The sequence below is a fragment of the Rhopilema esculentum genome, chromosome 13, assembly GCF_057945365.1.
Source record: "Rhopilema esculentum isolate cy_ngs chromosome 13, ASM5794536v1, whole genome shotgun sequence".
In the NCBI taxonomy this organism is placed as follows: Eukaryota; Metazoa; Cnidaria; class Scyphozoa; order Rhizostomeae; family Rhizostomatidae; genus Rhopilema; species Rhopilema esculentum.
The window spans coordinates 1,712,922-1,740,164 of record NC_142827.1 but is presented as its reverse complement, the minus strand read 5'-3'; the positions used below and the strand labels follow the sequence as shown (position 1 = coordinate 1,740,164).

At 34.3% G+C, this 27,243-nt stretch overlaps 3 protein-coding genes across 4 annotated transcripts in view; 2 read left to right on the top strand and 1 right to left on the bottom strand.

Moving 5' to 3' along the window:
• The window catches only part of LOC135691864 (uncharacterized), a 34,454-nt gene extending 33,412 nt beyond the window's left edge, over positions 1-1,042 (top strand). For both annotated transcript variants that reach the window (XM_065209852.2, XM_065209851.2), the window contains exon 39: positions 250-1,042. In XM_065209852.2, coding sequence (XP_065065924.1) covers positions 250-334 — 85 coding nt within the window. In that variant the 3' untranslated portion in view covers positions 335-1,042. The remainder of the gene's footprint in view (positions 1-249) is intronic.
• A 2,306-nt stretch (positions 1,043-3,348) lies between these two features.
• LOC135691867 (dual specificity mitogen-activated protein kinase kinase 6) lies at positions 3,349-23,828 on the top strand. Its single transcript, XM_089112039.1, has 12 exons — positions 3,349-3,639; positions 8,856-8,919; positions 11,737-11,785; positions 12,866-12,979; positions 13,661-13,780; positions 16,984-17,100; positions 18,482-18,533; positions 19,887-20,014; positions 20,531-20,608; positions 20,998-21,140; positions 21,526-21,571; positions 22,607-23,828. Exons 1-12 carry the CDS (start codon positions 3,618-3,620, stop codon positions 22,706-22,708), a joined length of 1,035 nt encoding a protein of 344 aa, XP_088968165.1. The 5' UTR covers positions 3,349-3,617; the 3' UTR covers positions 22,709-23,828.
• LOC135692254 (LYR motif containing protein 1) lies at positions 23,402-26,595 on the bottom strand. The gene is made up of 4 exons (XM_065210339.2): positions 26,385-26,595; positions 25,942-26,002; positions 25,311-25,342; positions 23,402-24,956 (listed from the first exon to the last, which is right to left on the bottom strand). The coding sequence occupies exons 1-4, from the start codon at positions 26,532-26,534 to the stop codon at positions 24,828-24,830; spliced, it is 372 nt and encodes a 123-aa protein (XP_065066411.1). The 5' UTR covers positions 26,535-26,595; the 3' UTR covers positions 23,402-24,827.
• Positions 26,596-27,243: the final 648 nt, after the last annotated feature.

Sequence of the window (27,243 nt, the reverse complement as noted above, 5' to 3'; positions counted from 1 at the left end):
AGTTATAATTCGGTATTTTAGCAGTATGATGTTCTTTTAACGTGTCTTCTCAAAAGTTCATAGTTTTATAAAAGTTTTCGATGAATTGTCTTCAAAGGCTTCTGGCAATGTTTATTTAACGTTTTTGCTGGAAGGGTTTTGCAATGATCAGTATTCAAACGGACACATGTGCTGTCTCTTCCCCAACGGGTTTGCCTTGACAAAGCTGAATGACTGAATGACTGAATGAAGAATCTCTTCTTTCAACAGGCGTGGTGCAGGTGGCATCTCTTCTACTTCACGCAGACGAGGCAAGGACGACGAGGAGGCTGATGATGATATGGACGACGATTGAAGAAATGAACTGATCAAATTTTAAAATTAGCTTCAAAGGGCTGTCTCAAAAAGATTTAAGGGATTTTTTCAGCAAATAATAGAAATTTTGAAAATCGACCTGTATTCAATAAATTCTCGTAACATACGTGATTGGCAAAATGACAGTGCAGAATAGTTTGACTTTTCTGTTGTAGATTGGGGGCTTAAATGGGGTTACACCTGCAGTCCTTTGATCCCTGATTTCAATACATCTTTTCACATTTTTTCGTAAGCTGTGCGTTTATTCTCGGAAAGGCTCAAGAAATGGTGAAGCATGGACAGATTTTCGCAGTTATTTGTAATCTCTTTGTGGACCATTGAAGACCTGAACAAGATGTCGTGCCTAGGCCATGCTGTTTTCATTTGTTTATAGTGAAATGAATTCAGAAAGCTGGGAATTAGGGCGGACTGCACGGGTTTCATACATGTTAAAACAAATTCTTTCCATCAAAATACTTCATGCGCAAAACACAAATGCTTTATTTTTTAATCAACTTACTCTAATCATCTGGAATTTCGAGCGCAAAGATTTCAAAGTTATTCATTTACTTATATATCTACGGCGTCAGAGCAACACCGATGAAACTTCAGAATGAAGCGCCGATATCTAGATCTTATATGTCAAGTAAATTTGTAAGAATACAATCGCTATTTTAGATTTAACGAACATTTTGATATTTACATCTAATTGTTTTGTTGTTTTTGTCTGCTCACCTCCGATTGCAGTTTTCAACGTGTTTTAGTGGATTTTGTTTTATCTGTGCCACCTGTGAAAATTTGTTCCATCGCGATGCTATAAGTCGTGCACCAACTGTGGCAGTGAAAAGGAAGTTGTTCTGGGTAAGGGTATTTTCTCCATGGTTTATTTCCACCACTGAAAATCGTAGCCCATTGGCTTTTTCAATATTATTCAGGTCTTTTTAATGCCTCGGAGACCCATTTTCATGCAGTTGTCCTTTTTTTAGGAAATTACGAGGAAAGATCATTTTTGGAAATAATAATATTTCGCTTGCACACAGGTCAACTACTAAAGATAATAATGAATAGCAAAAGCAATTTGTCTGCAAACTTAATCCAAAAATGGCATTGTAGAATTTTAGAAATGTTTCCTTTTTTGTGGTTTTCCAAGATTTTGTAGTTTAGCAAGGCTGTGCATTTTAGTTCTACCGACTTAAATTCAGATATCGGTGTCAACGTGAATGTAATTTTTCGGCTAAGTTAAACAGCAATGCAATCTAATTTGAAAATTTTGTGAAAAACCAATTTTTGGTAATGGTTTGAGAATAAAATTTGAAATTGATAACATTTAAGAATTTACTCTCAGAAATATTTGATGAATACCAAAATACAGTCCAAAATTGCATATGACCAAAAAATTACAGTCAAAATACAAAAAATACAGTCCAAAATAGCATTTTTTTCAGAACTCGCCTTGAATATCTGTAAAAGGCCAATGACAAAATATCAAAGCTGGGTAGAGAATGCCCTTAATAATTTTTCATAAGAAAATTTGTTTTTAAGGCTGATCCGTGAAAGCTTCTAGCAAGGCCTATAGTTCTGCATGATAAGAGACTGTTCAACGGGCGCCGGGAATTACAACTTACTGTAATTGCTTTGGTGGATCATTTTCATATAAATATTTGAAAAAAATTGAGACATAGAAATTAAACAAAAGTGCTAATAAACTCAGGGGCGTTCCTCATTCCGTAGGAGGGGTGTGCCTTTCTAATGTGGTATAAATGCCAGTAAATTGTTGCTTATTTGATAAAATATATATGGCCATAGAAAATAATTCAGTTCGAGAGAAAGAAATTAACATTTCGGTCTATTATTTGCATCTATATTTGGTCTGTGCCTAAAAAAATGATTTTTTAAATCTTTCAGTATTTAGTGTTTGTGCAACACAAGAATAATAAAGCTTTATGCTTTAATAATTCAGAATATTGAACTTACCAGATGCATCGTGTGAAATTGCGTCACTAAAGTGAAAGGACATTCCCGAAACTCATGTGACCGGAAATTTTTGGCAGCAGCAAGAAAATTGATTGGGACTCTGTGAGCATATGTTGTGAGTTATTGATCGTCGTCAAATAAGCTGTGCGTGCTATTATTTTATATCATCTTACGGTAAATGCGACTCCTTTATTTGTCTATCCTATCAACTGGCATTCAAACTCAAACACAATTTTTTCAGCATATCAAGCTAATTAATTACAATAATTAATGGTAAATTGTAAGATAAGACAATACAAGATAGTTAAAATAAACAAAATAAATTTACCTATTTCTTTGAACATGGTAGCAACATAAATGATGCATCTTCTGTAAGATGAAGTTTTCATGAAGAGATAGCAAAATGCTGTTATTTACAGCATCATAAAGTTAAACAAAACAAAACTGCTTGTTTAGGGAAATTTATATATATGGACATAGTACGCATAGACGTAGGAAGCCAGTAGCAATCATTTCAAAAGTGGGGGAGGGGGGCACCTGAAGTCAAAGTACGGGCACCTCTCTGAAAGCTGCAAGTAGGTACTCTTCCACTGTTTCTGAAAAGTGGGGGCACGTGCCCCCTGGTCTCCACGTCTATGAAAATACATTTAATCGGGTGCTAAGAGCTGCAACTCAAATATTAATTCAAATATTAAGTCTGGACACAGCCCCCTCTCCCAAATAATTACCACCAAAAGGTCTTTACGCCGTCAACTGAAATGTTTTGGGTAATTGATCTCACACTTTGGAAATTTTTGGCCCCCTCTCTCTCCGTATGATGCTTCACAGTCACTGAATGGGAAACAGTTAAGGATATTAAGACCAATTCGGGGATTCGACTCCTGGTCTTTCCAAACTCTTTCAGTTTAATTTTTTCTTCGTATGTACATAGAAAATTTCCTTTGCAACGTCACTTTTGCCAACTTCCTTGTCTCGTTTCCAGAAAGAATTCAGGGGAAATCCCACTGAAGCCGCGTGCCATTATTTAAAGGTATTGCGGGCGCATAACAAACGCGCCTTCTTTCGAGGTGCAAGTTGTCAATGGTGCAGGCTGTGCTCGTACGTTGTCGATTGGTTTCCTGTTGATGGATCCAGTGCTATCAAGAGAAAAAAATATACTCAATAATTGCTGTATTTCCGCATTATGATTGCCAGTTTCAGCTGTCCAGTCGGAGAAGTTGGTCACTGAATCGCAGACGAGTGATCTCAGCCTTGTCCGAAATCAAGTACTCTTGCAGTTAGAAAGCATTGCTCAATAAAAGTCTGTAATTATGTCAGCTTCTCATCCAGGAGGTAATTGTATGCTTTATTATTCAAGTAACGTTTGAGAGACCTCATTGTTCTGCTTATTTATAACATTTATCGGTTTTTTTAATCATGGTAGGAAATGTAACAAATAATGTCGCGGAGTTGAAGCCAAATCGGCATGTCGCACTCCCTGAAGTGGACTTTAATTTAAAAGAGATATGCCTTTTTATTTCGTGCTGTCAGGAAGTTTTGTTGTTTGCGAAAACCTAAATTCACTCCTATTTGCATCCTTTGCCAAGTCTTGATTTTCGAAGAAATATTTGATATTTAGAGTGTTGATTATTTATAAATTACAATTGTATTGTTTTGTTTTATCGGGCTCGAAAAGCGTCCCGATTCTCTTATCATCCTAGGTAACTATACTAACAAAAACATTGTTATTTTAATTATCTTAATATTTTATACACAGCGTATTAAATATCAAAATCAATTCTAAACCAAAATTATTGTTGCTGAATTACATGAATTTGAATTTTATTCATCATTAAAACATCGAACCCAGGTAAACATATATTTGTTGTTTGTCAAAAATTGCAAGCCTTTCGTCAGGCAATTTTAACATAGACAGTGTCATATGATATACCAATTAGCTATGGTATTGTTTTGGTTCGTTTCCAGGGCAGTCAACTAATTAATTTTAATCCGCTTTGGGCCAACATAAACCATGAAACTGTGTTTGAGGAAATATTTCCCAATGATATATTTGTCTTATTTATTAAGAGAAAGTTTGTCTATAAATCGATTCATTTTTTGAAAAAAATCAATCAGTTGTAGACAAATTTATCATCAGTCCATTGGTTTCACCTTGGGCTACTTGGTTTGTGATGTTTTGTATGGTGTCTGTTCTTGATATTTTGCACAAAATGGAGATATTAGGAAGCATGCAGCTGTTTTGCAAACATGTGTGTGCTTCAAGATCTGAATATGTGTGAAATGTCAGCTGTTGTAGAGTTAATGAGGTTGTTGGAGAATGACTTTTGAAATCACATTTAACATTCTAACATGTCCTATGAATATTAATTCAGGAGAAAGTTTTCTAAATTACAATCCGTTTTAAATTTTCATTTATATAAAGCCTTTTTGCAGAATCCAAGTTTACATAAATTTTCTGGTCATTGTTAATGGAAACCCATGCTAGTGAGAAGTGTAAAATATTTTAACTACTGGAAGGTCAAAATAATCAAAGTGGGACTCTATTGAAAATAACCATAGAGTCTGGAAAGAGTAATTTAATTATAGACTAAAAATAGTATGGAATAAGAAAACGTTTGGACTACAAATTTGCAATACACAATTAGCCTGAAGATTTTAGCAATGTAAACTTAAGACGCATCATAGAGCATGTTGGAGATTGGATTGGCATTAAAAGAAACTGGCAAATGTTTTCAGCTTTGCTATGTTATTTTTACCCATTTTGTGATTTTTCAACTGTTACAATGAACAGAATTTTCCTTAGAAGAAATCTAGGTTTTACCATGTTTATTTGAATATCCATATTTAACTGTTTTTGGTAGGAATGTATACTTTTGAATTTTTGCTACTTAAATATATATATATAAATCTCTTAAATTTAATTTAAATTTTTAATAATAAAGTAAGGATTGTTTATAGTAGTTTTAATCATTAGGGGGTCAGTTCATAGCAAAGATGATTGCTTGAACCATTTAATCATAGGTTTTTATGATCTTTGATAGGAAAAGCATAAAAGCTAGAACAAGCAACTTAAGTTTTATTTCTTTACCCCTTCAAGAATTAGATACATGTCACAAGTCATCTGAAAGAAAAATTTATATATATATGAGCACAAATTAAGGAGCCAGAAAAGCAAAGCGACCATGTTAATTCCACAGAATTGTCAAGAATTTCAAAAAACAAATTTTAATCATTCTAAGTAAGTTGGTTTTTACAACGACAATAAAAAGTAAACAATGATTTGGCTGAATTTTGAATTGTATGAATTTTCAAATTTTTTGAGTGCTCAATAAATGATAATCCTTTCCAAAGCAAATAAAGTATCTGCTGAAACATCGCACACCTGAGCCCAACTACCCAAACAATGGTATATTATTTCATATTAATGCTTTGGGAACACAACTGTTGTTGTCAAAGTTGTTCTGGAATCAAATGCAAATGAATTGATAACCAACATTGTTTCAGGGGGAGATCAAGGCAGGGAATTTTTTAAGAACATTTCCGTGTTGGGAAGAATAGCAGCAAGTACCTGGATAGCACAATCTAACAAATTGTAAATCAGACAGAGTAACAAAATCATCAATATACTAAGAATAATAGTTTCATATTTTCTCTTAAATATCTAGTGAATAGAAAGTGATTATCACAACAACAACAAATATTTGATGAACCTTTAGTTCTTTAACTACATGGCAAGCTATCTTAAAAGTCTTTTTACAAAAGCATGTTTTTTGTATAGGCTAATAATCAGGAACACTATTTCTTTTCTCTTTTTGCTTCAAAAGTTCAAACACTGCTGATCTTTGATTATTTGTTGCAGTTTCTATACAGTTTATTGAAATTTGCATTGCTGCATTGAAGGTGCTTTCTGTCAGCCTTTTTCTATTTGAAATTTTCATGTTGTTGCAGAGACACCAAGCTCTTTTAGTAGCCATACTATGTGGAGTCCATGTTAGGAATTCAGCCTGTAGTCTCTAGAGTATTTTGCAGTTTCCAATTTTTTATTTGTCCTGACTTCAAAGCATAATGTGCACCAGATTTATCCATCTCTTCTTCTTCATTTTTTGTTTCTTTGCCCTCAGGCAATGTTAGCCCAAGGCTGGTGCAACAAGAGTCTTGCGTCAGCTTTTCAACTGCTGAAATATCTTCCACATAGATTAGGTTGCCATGCAGATTTTACCATGGCACCATTTATGATGTAGATGTTCATAAGGGCCTCAGGTACTTGGCCAAAATCTGGAATTTTACTCTCAGTGGTTGGGTAGCCCAAAGGGCCCAGTAGGGGGAAATTTTCAAACTCTAAGTTTGCTAAAGAACTGCCAGGGTTGTAAGGATAAAGTGTGCTGTGTTAGCAGTTTGGTTGTCTTGAATGGTAAAAAGAGCCCTGTGTGTTATACTTTTGGAATGTTTTTGCAAACATATTAAAGAAAGAACTGTGATAGTGTTTTTGTTTATAACATGCTCATAATAGCCATCAGGCCTTGCTCTAAGTAAAATGAGGGTGCTCCATAAAAAGAGCCCCTTAGAAACTCTAGGCGCTCTATTTCGCACCTCTAAGTAAATGTCCTTGAGAGCATCCTTCGAGAGCTTTAGGAGATCGAGAGCTTCAAATCGAAAGCTTTGGAAGAATGTTAAATATGAAATTCAGCAGTGATACCACGAAGCACCATAATATGAAATAACAAAATATGCAACAAACATTATGTTAATATAAATATAGAAATATAATAAAACAAAGTCGCAAAATTGTTCAGATTTTTCTAGATATGTAACTTGCCATCATTCGATGAGCTTTCAACAGTGTCAGTATCACTACTGTTATGTTTAGCTTCAAATATTGCTTCATCAATACGCATGGCTTTAAATCGAACATTTAACTTTGTTCCTTTTTCATGTTATCCATTCTATAAGAAACGCTAGAACATCTACTACTCGCAAAAGCAAATGAAAAATGAAAAGCAATGCGATAATTTGGACGGAAACGTGATCGCTGATTTGCAGAGGCGATTTTAAGTTATTAAAAAAATAGAAAATAATATATACTTCAATAGAAGATAAACGCTTGCTCGTAAATCAAATAAATCTGCCGGAGAATACGCTTGCTTGATGGCCTGTATCCTTGATGGTTATTAGAGGGTTTTCAGATTAAAAATGATATCGAAAACCCAACGTTGAATTTGCTGAATTTTTTCTCAAGGGGTAATCTTACGCAAATCATAATATTGCGGTCTGTTGGGAAGATTGTTTATGCTTGATCAAGTTGATTTAATAAATTCCAAAAATTTTTTTTGCTCCGCGTTAATATTGTTTTTACGTTTTGAGGGGCTCTATAAATCGCTCTCCAAGGCTTTTTTTGGGTGCGCTCTAGGCGCGCGCGCTCGATCGAGCGCCTTTCCGGGCAAGGCCTGAGCCATATAAAATTATCATATTTTTTGCAATGAAGGAAGGAAGTTATTTCTATCCTTTTCTGACCTTGATCTCCTAATTATTGCACATCTTTTAGACCCTGATCTCCTAAACAATGCACCCCATGTAAGCCTTTTCAAAGCTTTATTATATCACCTAGAAATTTTTGAATTGAAAGATGTCATATTTCTCGAGCTTTTGTTGATTTCAATAAGAAGTGCTTATGATAATTATTTGTCATTTCAGTTATTTTATGGTTATTGTGTGAAGATAACATTTAAACTTTATAACTTTTCAACAATGTATATGATTTTAAGAATTTTTCAATTTTTAGAACTTGTTCTTAACCAAACTTATATTGCCTCATCATTCAAAGCTGATCCTTTTTAGTTTTTGAATGTTCCTCAATGTGTTGGATATTAGAATCTAACAAATCTCTGCTTACCTTGGTCAATTAAACACTCCCCCCTGGCATATATGGATGCATAAATTGGTTTACAATGCAATCTTCTGAATAGTAAACCCACGTTTTGGGACTCAGTCAGTGTTTTGGTTTTTTTAACAAAATGTAATACATCCAGTAAAAAGGCTTAGGCAGTTAGTGAAAGGATTTTTAAGAAAAACTAAGAATCACCCATCTCCTTGTCAGTTTTATCATTAACACTTCATTATTACCCTTGGTATATAATTTTTAGTTATCAGTAAACAATGGTTCACTTAAACAGGGGCACAAAATCTAAGTAACTATAACCAATCAACCAAAATTGAAATGAAGCATTGCCTCCCTCCTCTGAATTATCTAAAGCTGGACAATCAGAGTGCATCCTGTATCTTATGTGTAGCAGTCAATGACCAATTCAGGGTGTTAATACACAATTGATAACTGAACGAAACTGACTGAGCCCTTGCTCTTGAAGTGTTATTGTCTTAAACTAACATACGAAGTTGTCATGGAAATAGCTATTAGGAAAATGCAATCTTGAATTAAGTGTGCTTTGCAAGGAAGCTGCCTTCACTTTGCTGTTTGCAACTTGAATCAAACTTAATTTCATGTGTTCAATCTGCTCTGTGTGGCTGTTGAGTGTAATCTCATTATTTTTTAGGAAAGGAAAAGAAGTACAGGCCAACAAAGATACCTTTATCAAAGAATGGAAAAGAAGAAGCCAGGTAATATTATTTTGTTTTAACTTTTCCTAAATACTGTTTTTCCAAAATGGCTCAATAAAAATTGAACCATGCATACTTGTGTGTTTTCAAAGTTATCTTTTGAGAAATGTTAACCTTTGGCCTTGTTGCCAGTGTTCTTTTTGCAACAGTTTGTGTTTGCAACAACTGTCAATAATGGCTGGCCTAATGAGAGCAATCAATGACACTGTTGAATTTAAAGCTGGTTTTGGTGTGGTGTCATTGTTGGCAATCATCTCAGAACGCTGTGATTATCACAGTAACTATTGTATTGTGCTTTATGATTAAATTGCCTTGTTTGTGACAATAGTTGTCCATTGCCAACGCTCTCAAGAAATCAAAAATTGTAATTTTTCCCTGCCATTGCAGACTGCAGTGTAAAAGTTTTTAGAAAGCACCCTGTCTGCAAATTTTTGAATTGGTTGATACTTTAAATTTGATTGCCAGATTCCGTACAACTCCACTTTGCCTAACTAGTTCAAAATGGCTGCCGCTAACTTGCAAGGTAGCAAAAGAGAATGCAATAGTGCCCTTGCAAGCGCCCAAGTATTTTTTGCGCTTGATGATGGCTCCTGGCATAAAAAGTCATTTACCCGTTAGGCCTAGTTATTCATGTGCTGTATTAAATGAAAAGGAACCAGCTTTCGTTCCGTTGAACCCTGCGACATGACCTTGTGATGCAGGCAACCTTACATCTTATGATTACAAATTATAAGAAACAGGGATTGATTGACATGGCCTGAAAACAAATCCTCTTCTTAATGCGGCAAGTTTTGTAGTATAACTAAAAGTTCTTTTTCTTCTTCTATCTCGGTTGTTTAGCAGTACTAATTTCAATTTTTTCATTATCCCCATCTTGGTTGCGGTTCTCACTCAGCAATGCTTCATAACAACGAATTTTTTATGGTAGAACAATAACAACCAAATAAAAACGGTTTGCATTTAATACGGCGTTTGAATCAACTGCCGTATTTTCTATTTTATTCGAATCAAATAGCCCATTATAGAATATAGAATCATGATACGGCACGTGAATAACACGCCGTCTAAACCAGGCCTAAGAGACACAACGAAAAATGGCAGTACAAGTACTTTCGGACAATTTGAGTTCTGCCGAGCTGACGGGTCAAATTGTAATGAAACCATAATTGCTTAAACTTTAACGTTTTGCAGCATCCTTTTTCAGTACGTTCATTTTAACCTCAACACTGAGGATAATTCTGCTTCAAAAACGATTTCTACAAACTTAGAAACCCAGAGTGAGAAATTGTAGTTAAACCTACCCTCTAGGCCCAATTTCGCTTTAATTTGTTTTCACATAAAACGGATTGATTTGCATTTTTCTTGCCCTGCCTCCACACAACGCCACAAAGAAAACGGATACTTAAGAATATCTATCTTGGTACCAAAATGAAGATGGGAAAATTATAACACCAGTTGGCCTATAGAACAATTCGGATCGTTTAGAAAATGAAAATGTAGAGCATCCGCATCGTATAAAAACAATGAATGGTCATACATTTTGCAATATTCGGATAACTTTGAAATTAAAGCTGTTTGTAAAAAGTGAACTAAAAACGGACGTCAATAAGTAGGGAGCAGTGTGTACATGCACTCATATGCTCCTTGGGACCTTAAGGAGATTCTTCATTTTCTTCTTTTAGGCGATTGCCCCACAGCATAGCCCACAGGTAGCCTGCTGCCTTTGTGGAAATTTTCCCACAAAAAGGCCTGTCTTGCGCAATGATGTTTTCTTTTATTGGAGCTTCACGTATTAGGGACCAATTTCTTTGCAAAATTGAAATTAAATGCAGCTGTTTTGTTTACAGAATTACTTGAGAGTTTACTGTGACGGAGAGCCGAGTTGACACAAAATTTCACAACGACGTAGATCACTTGTGCTTTGAATGTTCTCACAGAAAAAACCAGCAGCGCAAGCACGCGTGTAATAAGAACGGAATGTTTTGATGTTCTTGTGCGTGTGCTTTTGTTAAGCACTTCCCTACTGGTGCAACAGTCCCTTGTCTCACTAGCGAGGGAAAGATTTATCGAAACACCTTCCGCCATTAGCTTAGTGGGCAAATTCGATTGAAAAAGCACAATATCCGTTTGTTTGTACAGTGTTTTTGTTTGTTTGCAAAATCTTGAAACAGCCCCTAAAAGGCAAAACCTAAAGGCATAAAGTCGGGAAATACTGTTGATGCATCCATTAAACCTGAGTCCACAAGTTAAGTGATTTCAGCTTTTTTCAAATTCTTCCACATTCCCGAGTTTTATGAATTTCACGATTTATAACAATAGTTGTGGTTAAAAGGAAATCAAATTGGGATTGCTTTACGAGATGAATTTAGTTAATTCTAAGGTTTGGGAGTGGGCGAAATTCACCTTTCAGCCATACACAAAGAGTTTGGCAGGTCTGAAATCTTATTTTCCGTCGCGTGTCTTCTGCCAGAAATTGGCTAGTGGATCAAACTGCAAATTGGACATGCACCTGTCTCTTAAGACCAAACTGCCAATCAAGAAGTCACATGGGGTTTGGACCATTACAAAGATCTTGGTTGATATTTAATGCCAAAATAGAGAAACAACTTAGTGATTACAAGCGAGATTTGCAAGATATTTCTTGTTTTTTTATCAGAGACTGCATGGGACATGGCAGGTTTCCTTCTCTTTTCTGGTGCATAAAGCTTATCATTCAACCACCACCATGTAATTCCAAACAGAGTTACTCTGATAACCTTCTATTCGCCGACGAATTATTTGAAACATCCAATTGAAATGTTTGTATTTTGATTTTAGACCACCAGGGAATTTGTCCGATAGTACAACGTTGACAATCGATGGACAGGTTTGTCCTCTAACTCTCGTTATTCTTTGTTTTTTTCGCGCCAAGTCTTCTTGGTGTGGAGAAGCTTTTCTGTAGCTATTTAAAAATTGCCTGGAGTAGGAAAACATTTAGCTAACCAGCAGTGATTGGGCGGAAATTAAATTCCAAGATATCTTTAGCTCTGAAATATGTAAGAAATTATTTTGAATTTTTTTCGAATTTTCTGCTAGTTTAAAGTTAGTTTTACAGTTTTTTCCTTTGGACAATTATCGAAAATTCTGCTGTAATGCGTTAGAGCAGATACCAAGAAGAAACATACCAAAAATTGTTTATAATAGCAAAAATTCTGTCTTAATGACCTTAAACTGTTCAACAAGCGGACTCTTTCACTCTTATTTGAACCATTCATTTCTATCTGTCGAGCTTTGAGAAGGAGCAAAACTTGTTGATTTTTCGCTTTTGTTTATAGAGACATCTTTCTAAGCAAACACCTTTATTGACCAGCAACGTTTTTCTTACTTGTCTTAATTATCGTGCACACATGAAATTCATATTTCACCTCAAGACTCTGTTGGCAACCTTAGCAGTCACGTGCTCTGGTTTCTGATTTTCCTATTTCGATCCATAGTATATTTCCTAGCTTAGTGTTTTTCATCAATGTTATGACATTTTATACTCTGAAGAATGTCAAACAAAAAACTAAAGTATCTCCAAAAGTGCTTATTGTTTCAAAGCCGTTCTTGAGTTCGTCTTTATAAATATTTAGTATATAAGAATATGCTGCAGATTAAAAAGCAATTCCATCCAAAGTCTTTGTAAAAACTGACCGAAATGAAGTCAGCATTCGGCTTATTTATAAATCTGGCGCTCTTACGCGGTTACCAGAACCAACCCAACATGAGGCTCCTTTCACCCTTTCTCTATATGCTCTCTGTTAATGCCGCTTTTGAACCGTAAAAATTCATTCTCTTTCTTTGATGAATATTCCTGAAGCAACTTGACTAGAGAAATGTATTGTAATAGTAAATGACAAAAAGAGTCGATATTTACTTAAATCAAACTTATTTTTTTATTTGAGATAATTTTTTCTTTTTTCAAAAGAGGGTCGAAACACATTGTAGTGACCTAAAAAGTGTCAAAGAATTGGGGCGTGGAGCATATGGGGTTGTGGAGAAAATGGTTCATCAAAAATCAAAACATGAAATGGCAGTCAAAGTTAGTATCAATGATTGTATGGCAGTTTTTTTGCTTAAACAAAACCTCCTTGCAGAACGACCGTGTGTCGTTTATAGGGCTTTTCTTGTTGTGCCTAAAAGAAGACCATGTTGATTGTAAGACATCAAACCTTATTAGAATCTTAGTTATACACTAGTTCAACTTACAGCCTCATTTTGAAAAATGCTTAGCCAGAATTGAATAATTTAGAGCTAGAAACTTAAGTCTACCTGGGAGTTTTCGTTCTGTTATTGCTCAAGATATCGATTTTACGACGACATAAAGATACAAATTTTATAAAGGGTTTGACCATGATTAGTTGATAAATTTTCACCCGGTAGGATTTTTGCGGTCAAACCCCTAACAATTTTTCAAACTTCATATCTCCGTAAAATCTAAAATACAAGCACTAGCAATACAAAAACCCTGTATCCTGTTTAAAATTATGGAGATAAAACCAAATCTGAGCTCAAAAAAGTCGTACAATGAAGTTTGGAGTAATTTCCATAACTAAGCCGCCAGTTGAATAGTTATATTGTTTTCTGTTTCTTTGATGCTTTTATCGATAGTATTAGAAAATATTATTTTTATTTTTAACGAGTTTGTTAAAAACTGTGTCAAAAAGGCAGACTAATTTTTACAAATCCTCCAGTAATTTTCTGTGCAATTCTCGTATTACAGCGCATTAGAGCAAGCGTTAATACAACTGAGCAAAAGAGATTGCTTATGGACCTCGATGTTTCAATGAGATTAGCTCAGTGCCCATACACAGTACAGTTTTACGGTGCTCTCTTCAAAGAGGTAAGTACTGCATTGGTTACCACATGAATTATAATCAGCTTAGGCCGGATTGAATTGCTTTTTGTCTGTCAATCATGTTTGCTGAAATTGAATATTTGAATAGAAATCTTAGAAAAAGAAAAGTTATTTTCTCTTTTTTATGATGAGTTAAATCTTTATTTCATTGAATTGAATGTTTGTTTTGTGAAAGCTTCTCATCTTTAATTATCACACGATTAAGCCGAAGTACGTTTTTATGAGACCATGAAATCCCCTTTTCAAGTTATGTAATTTCTAGATGGTCTCAAGTTATTGTTAAAAAGCGTTGTTAAGTTAATCGCATCGTCTTGTTGAGTATACTCACGTGGACGCTTCTGCCATTTTGTTTGTCTTTCTCGGTCAAGGTGGAAAAAATGACTGCTGCTTATTAATAAGACGTACATAAAAAATTCAATTTGAAAAGTCAATAAATCGGCATGATAAACTGAATGCAGTTTTAGACAATACTGTAGTAAACATTAACAAATGTAATTGATTAAAGGCAGACCTGGGCAACTTACGGCCTGCAGGTCTCATCCAGCCCTTCGGATCAGAACATAAATGAAAAAGTATTATAAAAAGTATGTTATGATGATCATGTTATACAATTGTGTTACTTTGACTTTGAAAATCTTTCCATTTTTTAAAGATACTTTTATAGAAGTAATTTTTTCCAATTAACCTTCACCGTAACTTCAGATAGTTATTTAAATATTGGTAGCCAGTGGTAGCTAAAATAAAGTATGATCTAGTGCTTTTAACATTGGGAGAAAATGGACACTGCTCAGAAATAAAGTTATCAATGGTTCGGCCCTCCAACACGTCTCTCACGAGGCCCCTTGTTAAAATCAATCACCCACCCCTGATTTCAGGCGTCCTTTAACACTTTGAAAGATAATTCAAGTTTAACTGCCATACCAAAAACGTTTCACACTCCAGCACCGATATAAAAATTCCTGCTATCTTAAGTTGGAATTTGGTATAATTTGCTGTAGTATCCGATAAAAAGTATTGCAACATCTATACAGAATCTCAAAAAGCCTCTCTTCTTAGAAGAAACCGAAAGACAAACGCTTAAAATCTTTTGCTTTCTACCTGTTATCAATGCCCCCAATTCATTTCCTGTCCCTTTTCTCAGCTTGTCCTTCGTTCTACTGCAAGAAACTCAAAACATGAACTACACAGCATTTTCTTTCATCAAAAAGCTGTTCAAGCTTATTTATAGCGTCCGTCTAAAAGGATTAAATATAGCGAAGTGTGTGTTTGCTAAGGCTCTCATTCCGCGTTAGACCGTGATGATAGAATTTGTTCCAACAAAAGGAATAGGGTAGGTTGTGAAGATGGAAAAGAAATTGCAATAGAAAACAGCTCGGGATTTGTACTGTTATAAGTATAAAAATGAACTTTTCGTTGTTAAGGTGCCACGCTTAGAAAATATGTCTCCGTGATTACTTCAAAGGCAAAACGATTTTTGAATTATCATTCGAAAATGTTTAAGACCTATCAGGCTTAGTCTATGCTGGCAAAGACTTCTCTTTTCCCTCAGAGGCTGCTGAATTGATGTGATAGTTCAAAACGGGATTTTTTAGCGGATATTTGTATACCATATCTATTCGAAAATGACTTTGAAAAAAGCAAACATTTAGTAAACTAAAGCTTTTCGTCTGACACTCTTCAGAGTTTAAAACGTCAGAATATAGACCGAAAACTCTACGCTAGGAAATATATATACCCAGTTGTGGATCGAAATAGGCCAATCAGAAACACGAGCACATGACTGTTGAGGTTGACCAATCAGGCGAAAAGCTTTAGTTTACATACCAAGTCGCTTTAAGATATGTTATAATATATGCTATGGTATCTACTACGATGTTTGCTGTGATATTTGCTGTAAATTGAAAGGAGCGATGTAGAGTGACTACATGGTCACGCTGCATAAACCTATTTTAGACGTTTTTGAATTTAGACCATGTAAAAACACAGACCAAGACCTCTAAAATGCTAAGTTGGTAAAACCAAGCCATACCCAGAGACGTATGCACCAACCCGCGCCTGTCCCTTTTTCAAAGGCACTCGGGTTTTACATTTGCTGTTTTTGCAATGCAAAAAGTTGATCGCTGTTTGTCTAATTATATTTATACCCCCAGTTCTCATGCTCTTTTGACGTTACATGCCTGTTGCAACTTCTTCGTATCTTGAATTTCTCCCTTGTTGTTTAAGCAGACGCAACACATATTTCCCTTGCTATTAGCTTGTCAAAAATTGCCTTGATAAAATCAGGAATATTAATAAATAGGCATTTAATACATCTCCATGTCTTGAAGCTGCTTTTCTGGTGAGAGCCTTTTCTACCCTCGGTGTCTTTCGGGGGAGGTTTAGTTAAATCCGTTACCATTTGGCTAGGAAATGGTTATTGAAAAAAAACCAATAAAAGTAAAATTGGGAATATTATGTTTTTCGTTTGGATTTGATTTTGCTAATTTTGAAGTTCGGAAATGTAAAGATAATAGATATGTCGTTATAGATTTCTTTGTGCGTCTACGGTGCAAACTTTCTTACCCTGCGTCAGCCCAGTTGGAAAGAATGTTTTTTTGCACTCCTGAGTTTTTTTAGCAAAACAGACCTCGATCCCTGCAAGTCAAATCTCACCCTCCTTTAAAGGAAAGCTGATCAGAAGTTTCCTTTATGATTATCAGCTACAGTAATGGTGCAAAGATTATATTGCATTCCTTTCCTGTATATGCTGCCCTCTTTTTAATCCTCTATTTCTTTTTCAATCCTTTCATTGCCTTCTCTTCTTCCTCCTTCCTCCGTTTTTTCTCAGTCACCTTTTTCTTCTCGTTTCTTTCTCTGATCTCGTCTCCAACCCTCTCTTTCAATGTTTCTTTTCCTTTTCTTCATTCCCTTTATTAATCCTTTCTGTCATTTCCTCTTCTCAATCATGTTCCTCTTCTCAATCATTTTCCTTCTCTATTTGCATTCCTACAAATATGTTTTCTCAGGCTTGAATCGTAACTCCTCTCCCTGCTTCTCCTGTCCACACCTGTTCTCAAGCATCCATCCCCTATTCCCTTTGTTTCTCTCTGTCAATTTTCATTCTTCGTATAAAATTTCATTGAACCTGCTTTTCTTTGGTCATCTTTCCTGTTCCACTGCCTCAGATTTATCATATGTTTGCATTATAGGGTGACGTATGGATTTGCATGGAGCTGATGACGACATCACTTGAAAGGTTCTACAAAAGCGTGAGCACCAGTGGGCAGCAGATAACAGAACCAATCTTGGGAAAGATTGCGTTTTGTGTAAGTAACTTGCTCATTGCAAATTGCTAGCTAAATAGCTGCTGTTATACCTGATTTAATTAAAAATAGATCAACAAGATGATCTGTTGTCTGAATAGCTAATGTGCAGAGAAAAAGCTTCAGTGCGGAAAGGGTCACTCAAGCCCGAACAAAACATTGTATTCATTTTTATCTATTTACAAGTGTCTGTTGTGTCTAGTTAATAAAACTGCTTTTCTTGCAAAATTCCAATTATTCATTAAGCTATTTGGCTGAAAATTTCCCCTTTCCAAAAAAAAGGAACAAAGGCTGATTTGTTCGGGGACATCGCTTTATCACAATATTAGGCTCTTATTCATTTTGAATCACTAGCTTACTTGAAAATTGTTATAGACGACTTGAAGGGCCTTACCTATAAAATATATTTCTCAGGTTGAGAATGGTTCAAGTTAATAACACACTTCTAAATCTGACAGTTTGATTTGATCAGTTTGATTGCAATTGTGACGTGTTGACTGCACACGGTAAATTTATTTTGGCCAGGCATTTTGGTTTTCCTCTCAAGTATCTTGACTTGACGTGATAGGAAGCATCTCGACTTGACGTGATAGGAAGCTTTTATTTACCTTATTTAGCATTGCTAAACAATTGAGAGCTTACTATTTGCATTCAAAGGCAACAGAGCTGCTATTTTACCAGTTCAAACAAGCATTAAACAAATTGCCATCGTTGGAATCTGTGTCTTAAGATACAAAAGGAAGGTTGTCAGAAATACATTCTGACATCAAATTTAGGTGGCAGTGTCACCAAACAAAAATTTCCTTTCTCATAATTCAACTCACTTGTAAAAATGCAGGCACTTGTGACCTCAAAACTGTATATGAAAATTGTTTGCGAATAGGTAGCAAAGTCATGATCAGCAGGTTCTATTCCTTTAGATAGTTAATATTAGAAAATTGCAAATTTTGCTTGGAGATGCCCTTTAAGTTTGATACGCTGTCTAAAGAACATTGAAGTGTAGCAGATGTGATTAGCAGCCAATAGAAGGGCCTATTTGTGTCTGAGTTTATCCTATCAGGAATTTGTTGCCTCTATTCAAAATTATTTGTCACAATTTTTTGTTTTTCTATACATTCCTTTATGATATCACTGGGGAGTATTATAAATTTTAAAAATTGAAAGACCAAAGGTTGCTAGTGAGAAGATTCAAGAAAATTGAGATTTTGATCTCTTGCAGGGAATTGGCAGCATAAATTCTTTAAATTGCTAGATTGATCATGCTTCTGTTTATATTGTATTTTGTATACCATTTGTATTTTTTGACAAGCATTAAATCTTGTGTTGTTGCTGTTGTAATGCAAGCAAGCAGTCCTTTTTAATTATCTTACCGTTTTTGTTGCAGGTTGTTAATGCACTGGAGTATCTGCATAGTAAACTTAGTGTTATTCATAGAGGTAATGTATTTTGTTATCATATTACCTCTCAATTAATCTCACCCAGTCTTTGTAATATGAGGCGTGCGATCGCATGCGCAAAACAAAGAATTTTGACATAACACTTCTTAAAAATCGCTTATGTTTCGAAGATTTCTAAAGCAGCAGTAAATCAAAGTCGCCAAGTTCAAAGGCAGTTTTGTCGTTTTCCAAAGTGTTGTTAAAGTATTTCCATACGGGATTTAGCAAAGGCGTCACAAATTAGTACAAAAAAGTCGCTTTAAACATAACAGTTACTTAATCAAGGGGCTGCCAAGGGGAAGTAATCTTACAAAAAGATTCTATAATTACTTCTTAAAAAATTTATGAACTAATTAAATCTAACATCTTTAAAGAAGAACAATAACATTTTCTCCGTCAATTGCCTTGGTTTCTGTTCAGTTTGTATTGCAAAAGTTCTCCTTGAACGCAGTACCCTATAGTTCTTGACAACAGGAATGAGAAATGACCAATAAAAAAGCGGTCCATGTCACACGCCATGGCATGCACAAAATAATCAAGACATGCGAAACATCGCACGCAGCCTATTTTCATATTGCGAAGACTGCTCACCTTTGATTTTTGATGAGAGTAGACTCATTGTATTTTACTTGAATGGTTTTTACACAAAATGCTTCTAAAGGGTTGAGTTATCTTCATCATAATCATCATCCTCATTTTTCATCATCAATCAACAATGCTTATCATCAGTAATTATCTGCCAATCATCATCATCCACCAATCATCAATGTGAATCGTCAATAATTATCTGCCAATCATCATGATCCATCAATCATCAATGTCAATCGTCAATAATTATCTGCCAATCATCATGATCCATCAATCATCAATGCTAATCATCAATAATCATCTGCCAATCATCATGATCCATCAATTATCAATGTCAACTGTTAACAACCCTAATAAGTAAAGCCATGAATGTTTCTCAAGTTTTCCTTGTTTATATTTATGCTCAGTGTGCTCCAGTTCCCCTTTTGTTCTTTTTTGAAAATCAACTGATTTGAAAATAAGTCCTTTAATATGCATAACAGTACCATGGCAATGTAGGGCAGTTCAAGTCAACATATTTTGGTTTGTGAAAGAGTTGCAAAGTAACAAGTTACTGTTAATTTATATCATTGATCATGCAAACCGATTTTTTTTTAAATAAATGGTACCATACCTGGCCAGGTTTGGTTCATGTTAGAGCCATGATACGCAATCTCTAAACTTCCTCCGTTTTATCTTCTGCCCCATCCATTTTGAAAGAGATACAAGGTATTAATACAGCTTATTTAAAACACCTGTCACCTTTGACCATCATACTGCTTTTAGATGTTAAGCCTTCAAATATACTTATTAACTACAATGGAGATGTAAAGCTTTGTGATTTTGGAATATCTGGTCAGCTTGTTGACTCAATGGCAAAAACAATGGAGGCAGGCTGTAAGCCGTACATGGCAGTGAGTTTGCTACTTTCTCTCTTCAAATTTGAGATTATTGTGAATGGCCACATCACAGAGTTGTTATGAAAATTCATGCCCCAGGTCATTGGTATCGTTATTGTACTGTAGTTTGTAGTAGTGTTTTGTAAATTTTAATATGCATAAGAATATTTTAATCTAAAGAAAGAAGTCTGCCTGGAAAGCAAGATGTGGTGTCTCCAAGTCAGATTGACTTTAGAATTAATTGATTTGAAATTGATCTGTTCCAAGTAGGAAGCATAATGAAGCAAAGCATTAACTACCAGTTTCTAGGAGTTCTGGTGCAGCATAAAGTTTGTCTGCTTACCTGTGGCTACCAGGTGTAATGACATGTGTAAAAGCACACTTCTACATCCCCTTTCAAGACAATCAAACAAATGTTATTTTTTTATATTGTCTAGAGCAATGAAATTTTCTTCTTAAATTTGGTTGTTGTTGGTTTTTGAAGAATAATAAATTATCAATGAAAATGATTTGCATCATTTTGAATTTCAGCCTGAAAGGATTGATCCTTCCTGTTCTTCTAAAGGCTATGATATTCGATCAGATGTTTGGAGTTTTGGAATAACTATGGCAAGTTTTTTAGATTTAACCCACTTTCACTGGTTTGTTTCTATTGTGTGTCATCACTGCATGGAAGTGTCAACTGGATCAGACCATGATTTTCTAGTCCATTGGTTTCTAAATGTATGATTAAACTCAATTTTTAGGCAATGTCTCTGATATTGAGATTTAAATATTAAAAAAACCATTTACCTTGCTCGTGTCTCATAAAGATTGGACTTGTCTTCAAGGGAATGTAGTTAGGTTGTGCCAAAAGTTTTTATAAGGGTGCTGGAAAAGGCAAGGGAGACTGCCAACATAAAATGTAGACATTTTAAATGCAATTTCATCTCTCTAGTATTTTGCAGAAAAATCATGTTTTTACTATGCACTTCTAATTATACATTATTCCCTTGCAGGTAGAAATATCAACAGGAAACTTTCCCTATCAGGGATGGAAAACACCTTTTGATCAGCTTAGGGCAGTTGTTGAGAGTCCTTCTCCATCAATCCCAGTCGATCTTGGTCATTCCGATGATCTTCATCAATTTGTTGATTCATGGTAACTTACGTTTGAAAATGTTTTTTCTTACATTTCTACACAAGCAGAAAAACTCTTTATCAGATAAATGTTTGTTTTTGTTGGAGCAACCTATCAAATTTTGTTGGAAATTATATACGCCTGTTCTGAGACAGCCAAAATTTATATTATTCAATCAATGATTATACTTATGAACCTAAAAACATTAAACCATATCTCATTAGGCAGGACTAAATTTTCTAAACATGATTTGTTTTTGTTCACAAACATATTTTTGATACATTAGCTTTGCGTACATAGTTATAAGGACTACAATTTGAACATAGATTTCATACCATACATGTTCCTGAGGTTATTTTATGAGAAATGTATTTTGTTGATCTTTTATATGAAATCTTTCTTTTAGCCTAAAGAAAGATTTCAAAGGAAGGCCATATTATACAGATTTATTGGTAAGCACTTCCTACAAAATTTGTTACCTAAGCAGTTTTATCCAAATTGTGTGAAAAAGTATTCAGTCTGAATTTCAGTCATCCCTTATCCTAACAATGAGGTGTTTTTATTTCATGTTTGTATTGAAATCCAAATGCAAACAATCTTTTGGTGGTACAAAACTTGTAAATGGCTTTGAAAAAAGCAAACGTTTAGTAAACTAAAGCTTTTCGTCTGACGCTCTTCAGAGTTTAAAACGTCAGAACATAGATCGAAAACTCTACGCTAAGAAATATATATACCCAGTTGTGGATCGAAATAGGCCAATCAGAAACACGAGCACATGACTGTAAAGGTTGACCAATCAGTGCCGCTTGCCTATTAGAATGTTACCAATGGAGTCCTAAGGTGAAACCCAAATATTATATAGATACCAGGCCTTTTAATTGGCAATTATACATGCATACATACACATGTCTGAGAAGGCAGAAGTTGTCCTTTTGCATGGGCAGGTAATTTATCTCTTTTACCAAATGCCTGTTTTTATCAGAAATATTGTCTTTGTTGAATTAGCTAGAATTTCATACTTTTTCAGTAATCAAATTTTGGAGTTCCTGCTTAAGTCTGTTTGATTCCATCGTACCTAGTTGATGTGTTCTAGTGACTGGTTCTATATTCTCTTGCATGATTTTAGAAAATGATACTTCTTAGAAAAATTTAATCATATTCCCTCCTCTCTCAAAAGTATCTGAACAGTCAGATGAAATTATTTGCCTAACTTTTATTTACCCCTTGTGAGAAAGTATAAATAAATTTTAGCGGGATAATAAAGCAATAATTTTAGGAAATAAAAGAAATAAACAAACGAACATATCAGGGTTGTGTTGTGTTTCCAAAACTTTTCTAGCAAAAATTTTTTTATTTCATTTTTACATCTTGCCTAATTTCTACACTATTCAAATCTTAGTTGGCCTGCAGGGAAACTTTAAGATTCTCTAAGATTTTTAGGAAACTAATGTTAATAAACCTAAATTTTCATTTTTATTCTCTTCTAGGAACACCCATTCATCACAAAGTACAAAGATGTGGATATTGATGTAGCTGAATTTGTGAAGCCGTTCTTAGAACAAATTGAGGGTGCAACCAACACTCAGTAGGCTTCAGACTTATCTAGTTAGTGACCAGCATTTAAATTTTTTGTTTAGCATTGTAGATTTGTCAGCAGAGACTTAATCAAGTTAGATCTGGATTTAATTCAGCTAGCTCCTCCTGCTAGCAAAAAAACATCTAAGCTATCATTAACAGCTACTTTACTTGCATTTGGGGACATTGGTGATCATTTGAGGGTTGAAAATACAAATTTTTTATTCCTATTATTTGATTTATGTCTATTTGATGATAAACCTAATAACATTTGATATCATTCGTCATTTGTGATGTATTTTCTGGCTATATCATATGTTTGCAGTTACAGAAATATTGAAGTATAATTAGTGCAAACAACTCATGTAAGTCGTGCAGTTTATTTATCTGTATTAAGGTTTTTTCAAAATTTGGTTAATTCTTGCTGACTTTAAGTATCTACATTTTTGAGCTTTATCAATGTACTATGCAATTTATTATCACACCCATCACAAATATTGAATAATATTCTTGGAGAGCCCAATTTTATTCCCTCTAAAAGTGGGTAAGCGGGTAAGAGACAAAAAACACCTATCCTTTTGTGGAAAGTTTTTTTACTATAAATGTTTGTAAACTTGCTTTATGATGAGAGTTTGTCAGCACTTGCTAGCCTAAATATGGTGATTGGCAAACACATTAGAATTTCAACATGTAAGAGCAATTTATTAAAAGTAATTTGAATTGATATTATTACTGCATTTTAGAATAAGAGTTATGATCATTAAGTTTTCGTAAAAAGTTATGTTGGCTGTTGTTTGAAAATATCATTTTTGTATAACTTATAACAAAAATTTCTCTAACCTATTGTTTATAAGAAAGATAACTCACCTATTGTCTTAAACAAAAAAATCATTTAAATTAAATATTTGACTTAAAGCAAGATATTCCTGATCCCAAAATTGAAGTGAAAGAATGCAAAGCTAGGTTTCTTGTGTATTAATTTTCTTAAAACAGATGTACAGTAAATCAATTAGCAATGTTAGCAGAATGTTTATCCAAACTTAATCCTTTGTTCCAGTTTTAATTGTTTTCCCAGTTTTTATGATGGCTAAACATTTCATTAGAAACCAAATTAAATCAAGAGATTTGTTGAAATTTTGAGCTTCTATTTTGCATCTTCTCTTATCTTTGCTTGAGATTGAAGACCTCTGGCACCTAGTTTCCACACCAAATGGTACATTGCATAAAGCCAATATTTCCTTGCATAATGCCTTGATTTGATTAAACGCTGCAGCTTAGATTAATTATTTGGCATGTTTCAGAGTAGTTTGTAATGTAGGGTGGCTTGTAAAAAGGTTGGCTTACATTGTTCTCCAGATCCTGTCAAGCTTTCCTGCTACCTTTTAGCTGAGGGTGATGATGCAAATTTGCATGATGTTGATAATCCCATGTTGGATGAAATTGTTGTTGGTTGAACTTCTGATGTCTGTTTTTACATTTAAGTAGTTTTTGAACATGTACCAGGTGGTAAGGTTTAAGTACACAATCAGGTTTTGATCTGTGTTTGCACCAGTTATATCAAATTAAATCCCTGCATTGTGGATGCAGTTTATTATCAAGGGTGGCAAAACCTCAATTGCTGTGGTTTATAATCAAGGGCATCTTATAATCAGATAAATATTGTATCTGACTCAAAAAAGCTGTATTAATCTTCACTTAAAAAACAAGAATGAGATCATGAATAAATTTACATAAATGATGACTAATGGGCAGATGGCTATAAAAAATTTCATGTGTCAGAATTAGGCCTATTCTGATTCTTTTCAAACTTCAAATTTTTTTAATTGGAAAATGTACGAAACTGATAAAATGAATTTAATTCTCAATCAATATCTAAAATAGACATTGCTTTGCTGTAACTTAGCTTAGCTAAGATTTTTCTGTCACAAGATAAAGCAGGTGCAAATAATATTGCTCAAAAATGTAGATTATCTAACTTAATTTAGTTATAAAAATTTGGACAGATTTTCATCATTTCTCAAAGTAATAAACAAAAGTCTATTTCATTACATTCAAAATTGTAGCAACAATATTGTCACTGCACACTTTTCCTGAAGAACTCATTGAATTTCATAAAGCAAATATGGCAAAGCTTTAACTAGTTTTGTCATATTCTTCATAAGATTTTATATAAATAGGTTTGGCAATCTTTCGCCTTCTTTGTTGGCCTTTCCCAAGCTTCTTGCCTGCAAGTTGAGCTGTTGCTAATGGAGGAACATTAACCTGCAAATTAAAAGAATGGAAATAGAAGGCCATGTAGGGAAAAGTAGCCCGCTTTGTTGGTTTCTTCGTTATTTAAATACAGAATGAAAAAATTGATAATGAAAAAGCTAGACCATACAAAAAAGTTACAAATTAAAATATTCATAATTGATTCTGTTTAATTTGTGATTATATGACTTTAGATTCAGGTTGATTTAAAATCATATTTTCTAAAGCTAAGTGTCTTATCTTCAAAGCATATTTGCTCCATAATAAATTTTTCTAGGGTTCAAATTTGTTTAGAAACAACTAAAGTATGCAAAAGGATGGAGCATTTCATTACGAAACACTGTAACAACTAATGGCATTACTTACTGGTCTTGGGTATGGATTTTTGTAATGGAGAGCTGTAAAAGATGAGTGAATAACTTTGTTATCCTTACACAGTCATAATCCAAAATTTAGAAAGCATAGTATCAAAAAGAAAGAAATTTTCAAAAATTATCTATTAGAACTTGAAAAGTCTTGTGCTTATTGGTAAAAATTTAGTACCTTCAAAATATTTTAATAAAATTGTCTTATGATTGTTATTTTGATGGATATTATTATGTAGTCTTCTGTTTAATCACTCTCTTATTTTTAGTACATGTTTATAGTATAGGCTAGACAAAATATGTTAAAAATGTTTGAAAACAAGGAAATTTGTCTTTCTCTGCAAAGTTTGCTGCTTTCTATTGAAGGGTGTGTTGCTTTTCATCTCAAATGGGTGCATGGACACAATTGGTTCATAAATTGAACCATGCAAATTTTTAGAATGCTTTAAACATCAATATTGAGCCTACGCCAATTAATGAGAAGAGGAGCAATCCGATTGTAATGATGAAAATGATTGAGACTTGTAGTTGGAATAGGACAAAGTGAATGCCATTCCAACTGATTTGATTATTCAATTTAACAGTATCTCTAATTGTGTCTACTTTTGTTCAATTCATAGTAATTTTCGCACCTAATTCAAGTCGTGTCTCTCCCTCTTTGAGTGCTAAGTAAATTTCTTCTGGGTCACTGATCTATGAGAGGAAACACCTCCTGCATTTTAAATATCCAAGAAAAGGATTGTAAATTTGACCCATAATAAATATCCAGTTTAATATAACTGTCTTGTAAATAGCCTGCATTGGTCACTGCGACAGATCAGCATAATATGCTTTTTGTGAGAATATGCAGAAAGGAATTAAAAGGAAGAGTAAATAGGCCTAAGAAGAGTCACCAGTCTCTTTGGCAGAAAATAAAAACTCTCCCAATTTGTGTACGAAGCTTGGAAAAAAGATCACGAAAATACATAAAGCAAGAACCGGCAAAAAATTAGGGCTCAGAACGAAATAGACTACTTAATGGGGTCAAACAAATAAAAACCTGGAGCAAACCAAGTTAATTTTTATATTAACTCACCTTCATATTCTTACGGAAAAGTCGCTGAGCTTCATTTTTTATGTAGTTTCTCTCTGTATTTGTATCATCTTTCTGTCCAGATGAAGATTCCCATATCTTCGCGGTTCGCAGTATTCTTCGATACAAAGAGAACACAAGTTGAGCAGACATTACTTCATAACATTTCCGCCATGCTGCACATTTCCAGTTCCATCATGTTTTGGCCTCTTTCTGGAAAAGTAAAGATTCCATGTTTAGCATAGGGGAAAAATGCATGACGCTGGTCATGGCGGCACGGAATCGCGGGCGCAAATACTCCACATGGCTTCAACATATGCAGTAAAAACTTCAAAGTCAAAGTATAAAAAATAATTGTTTTCGAAAATCTAGTAGACATACTACTGGATGAAACTTATAAAACAGAAATGCTTAATCAAGGTATATCAAGAAAGAACTTTTAATCATTATTTCAAAACAACAAACAAAATTGCAGGTAAATGTCGAAATATCTACATTTATATAAAATTACAATATTGAGATGAAACATTGTCGCGATAAAAAGGGTAACTTACAGAAAAATCTAGCTATTGCTACAAAACGAAACTATTACCTAAGTAATTGCCAAGCATCAAGGTTTTTGCTGGTTCTTATCATTTGTTGTGAATGTATTGCCTTTTCATGGAAAATGGAAGAAACTGACCGCTACTTTTGATTATTATGAATGTGATTTCGTGGTCGATAAGGAATATGAAAAGGCTGAATTGTCGCGAGAAAAAGGGTTACCTACAGAAAAATCTAGATTTTGCTACAAAACGAAACTATTGCCAAAGTAATTGCCAAGCATCAAGGTTTTCGCTAGTTATTATCATTTCTTTTGATT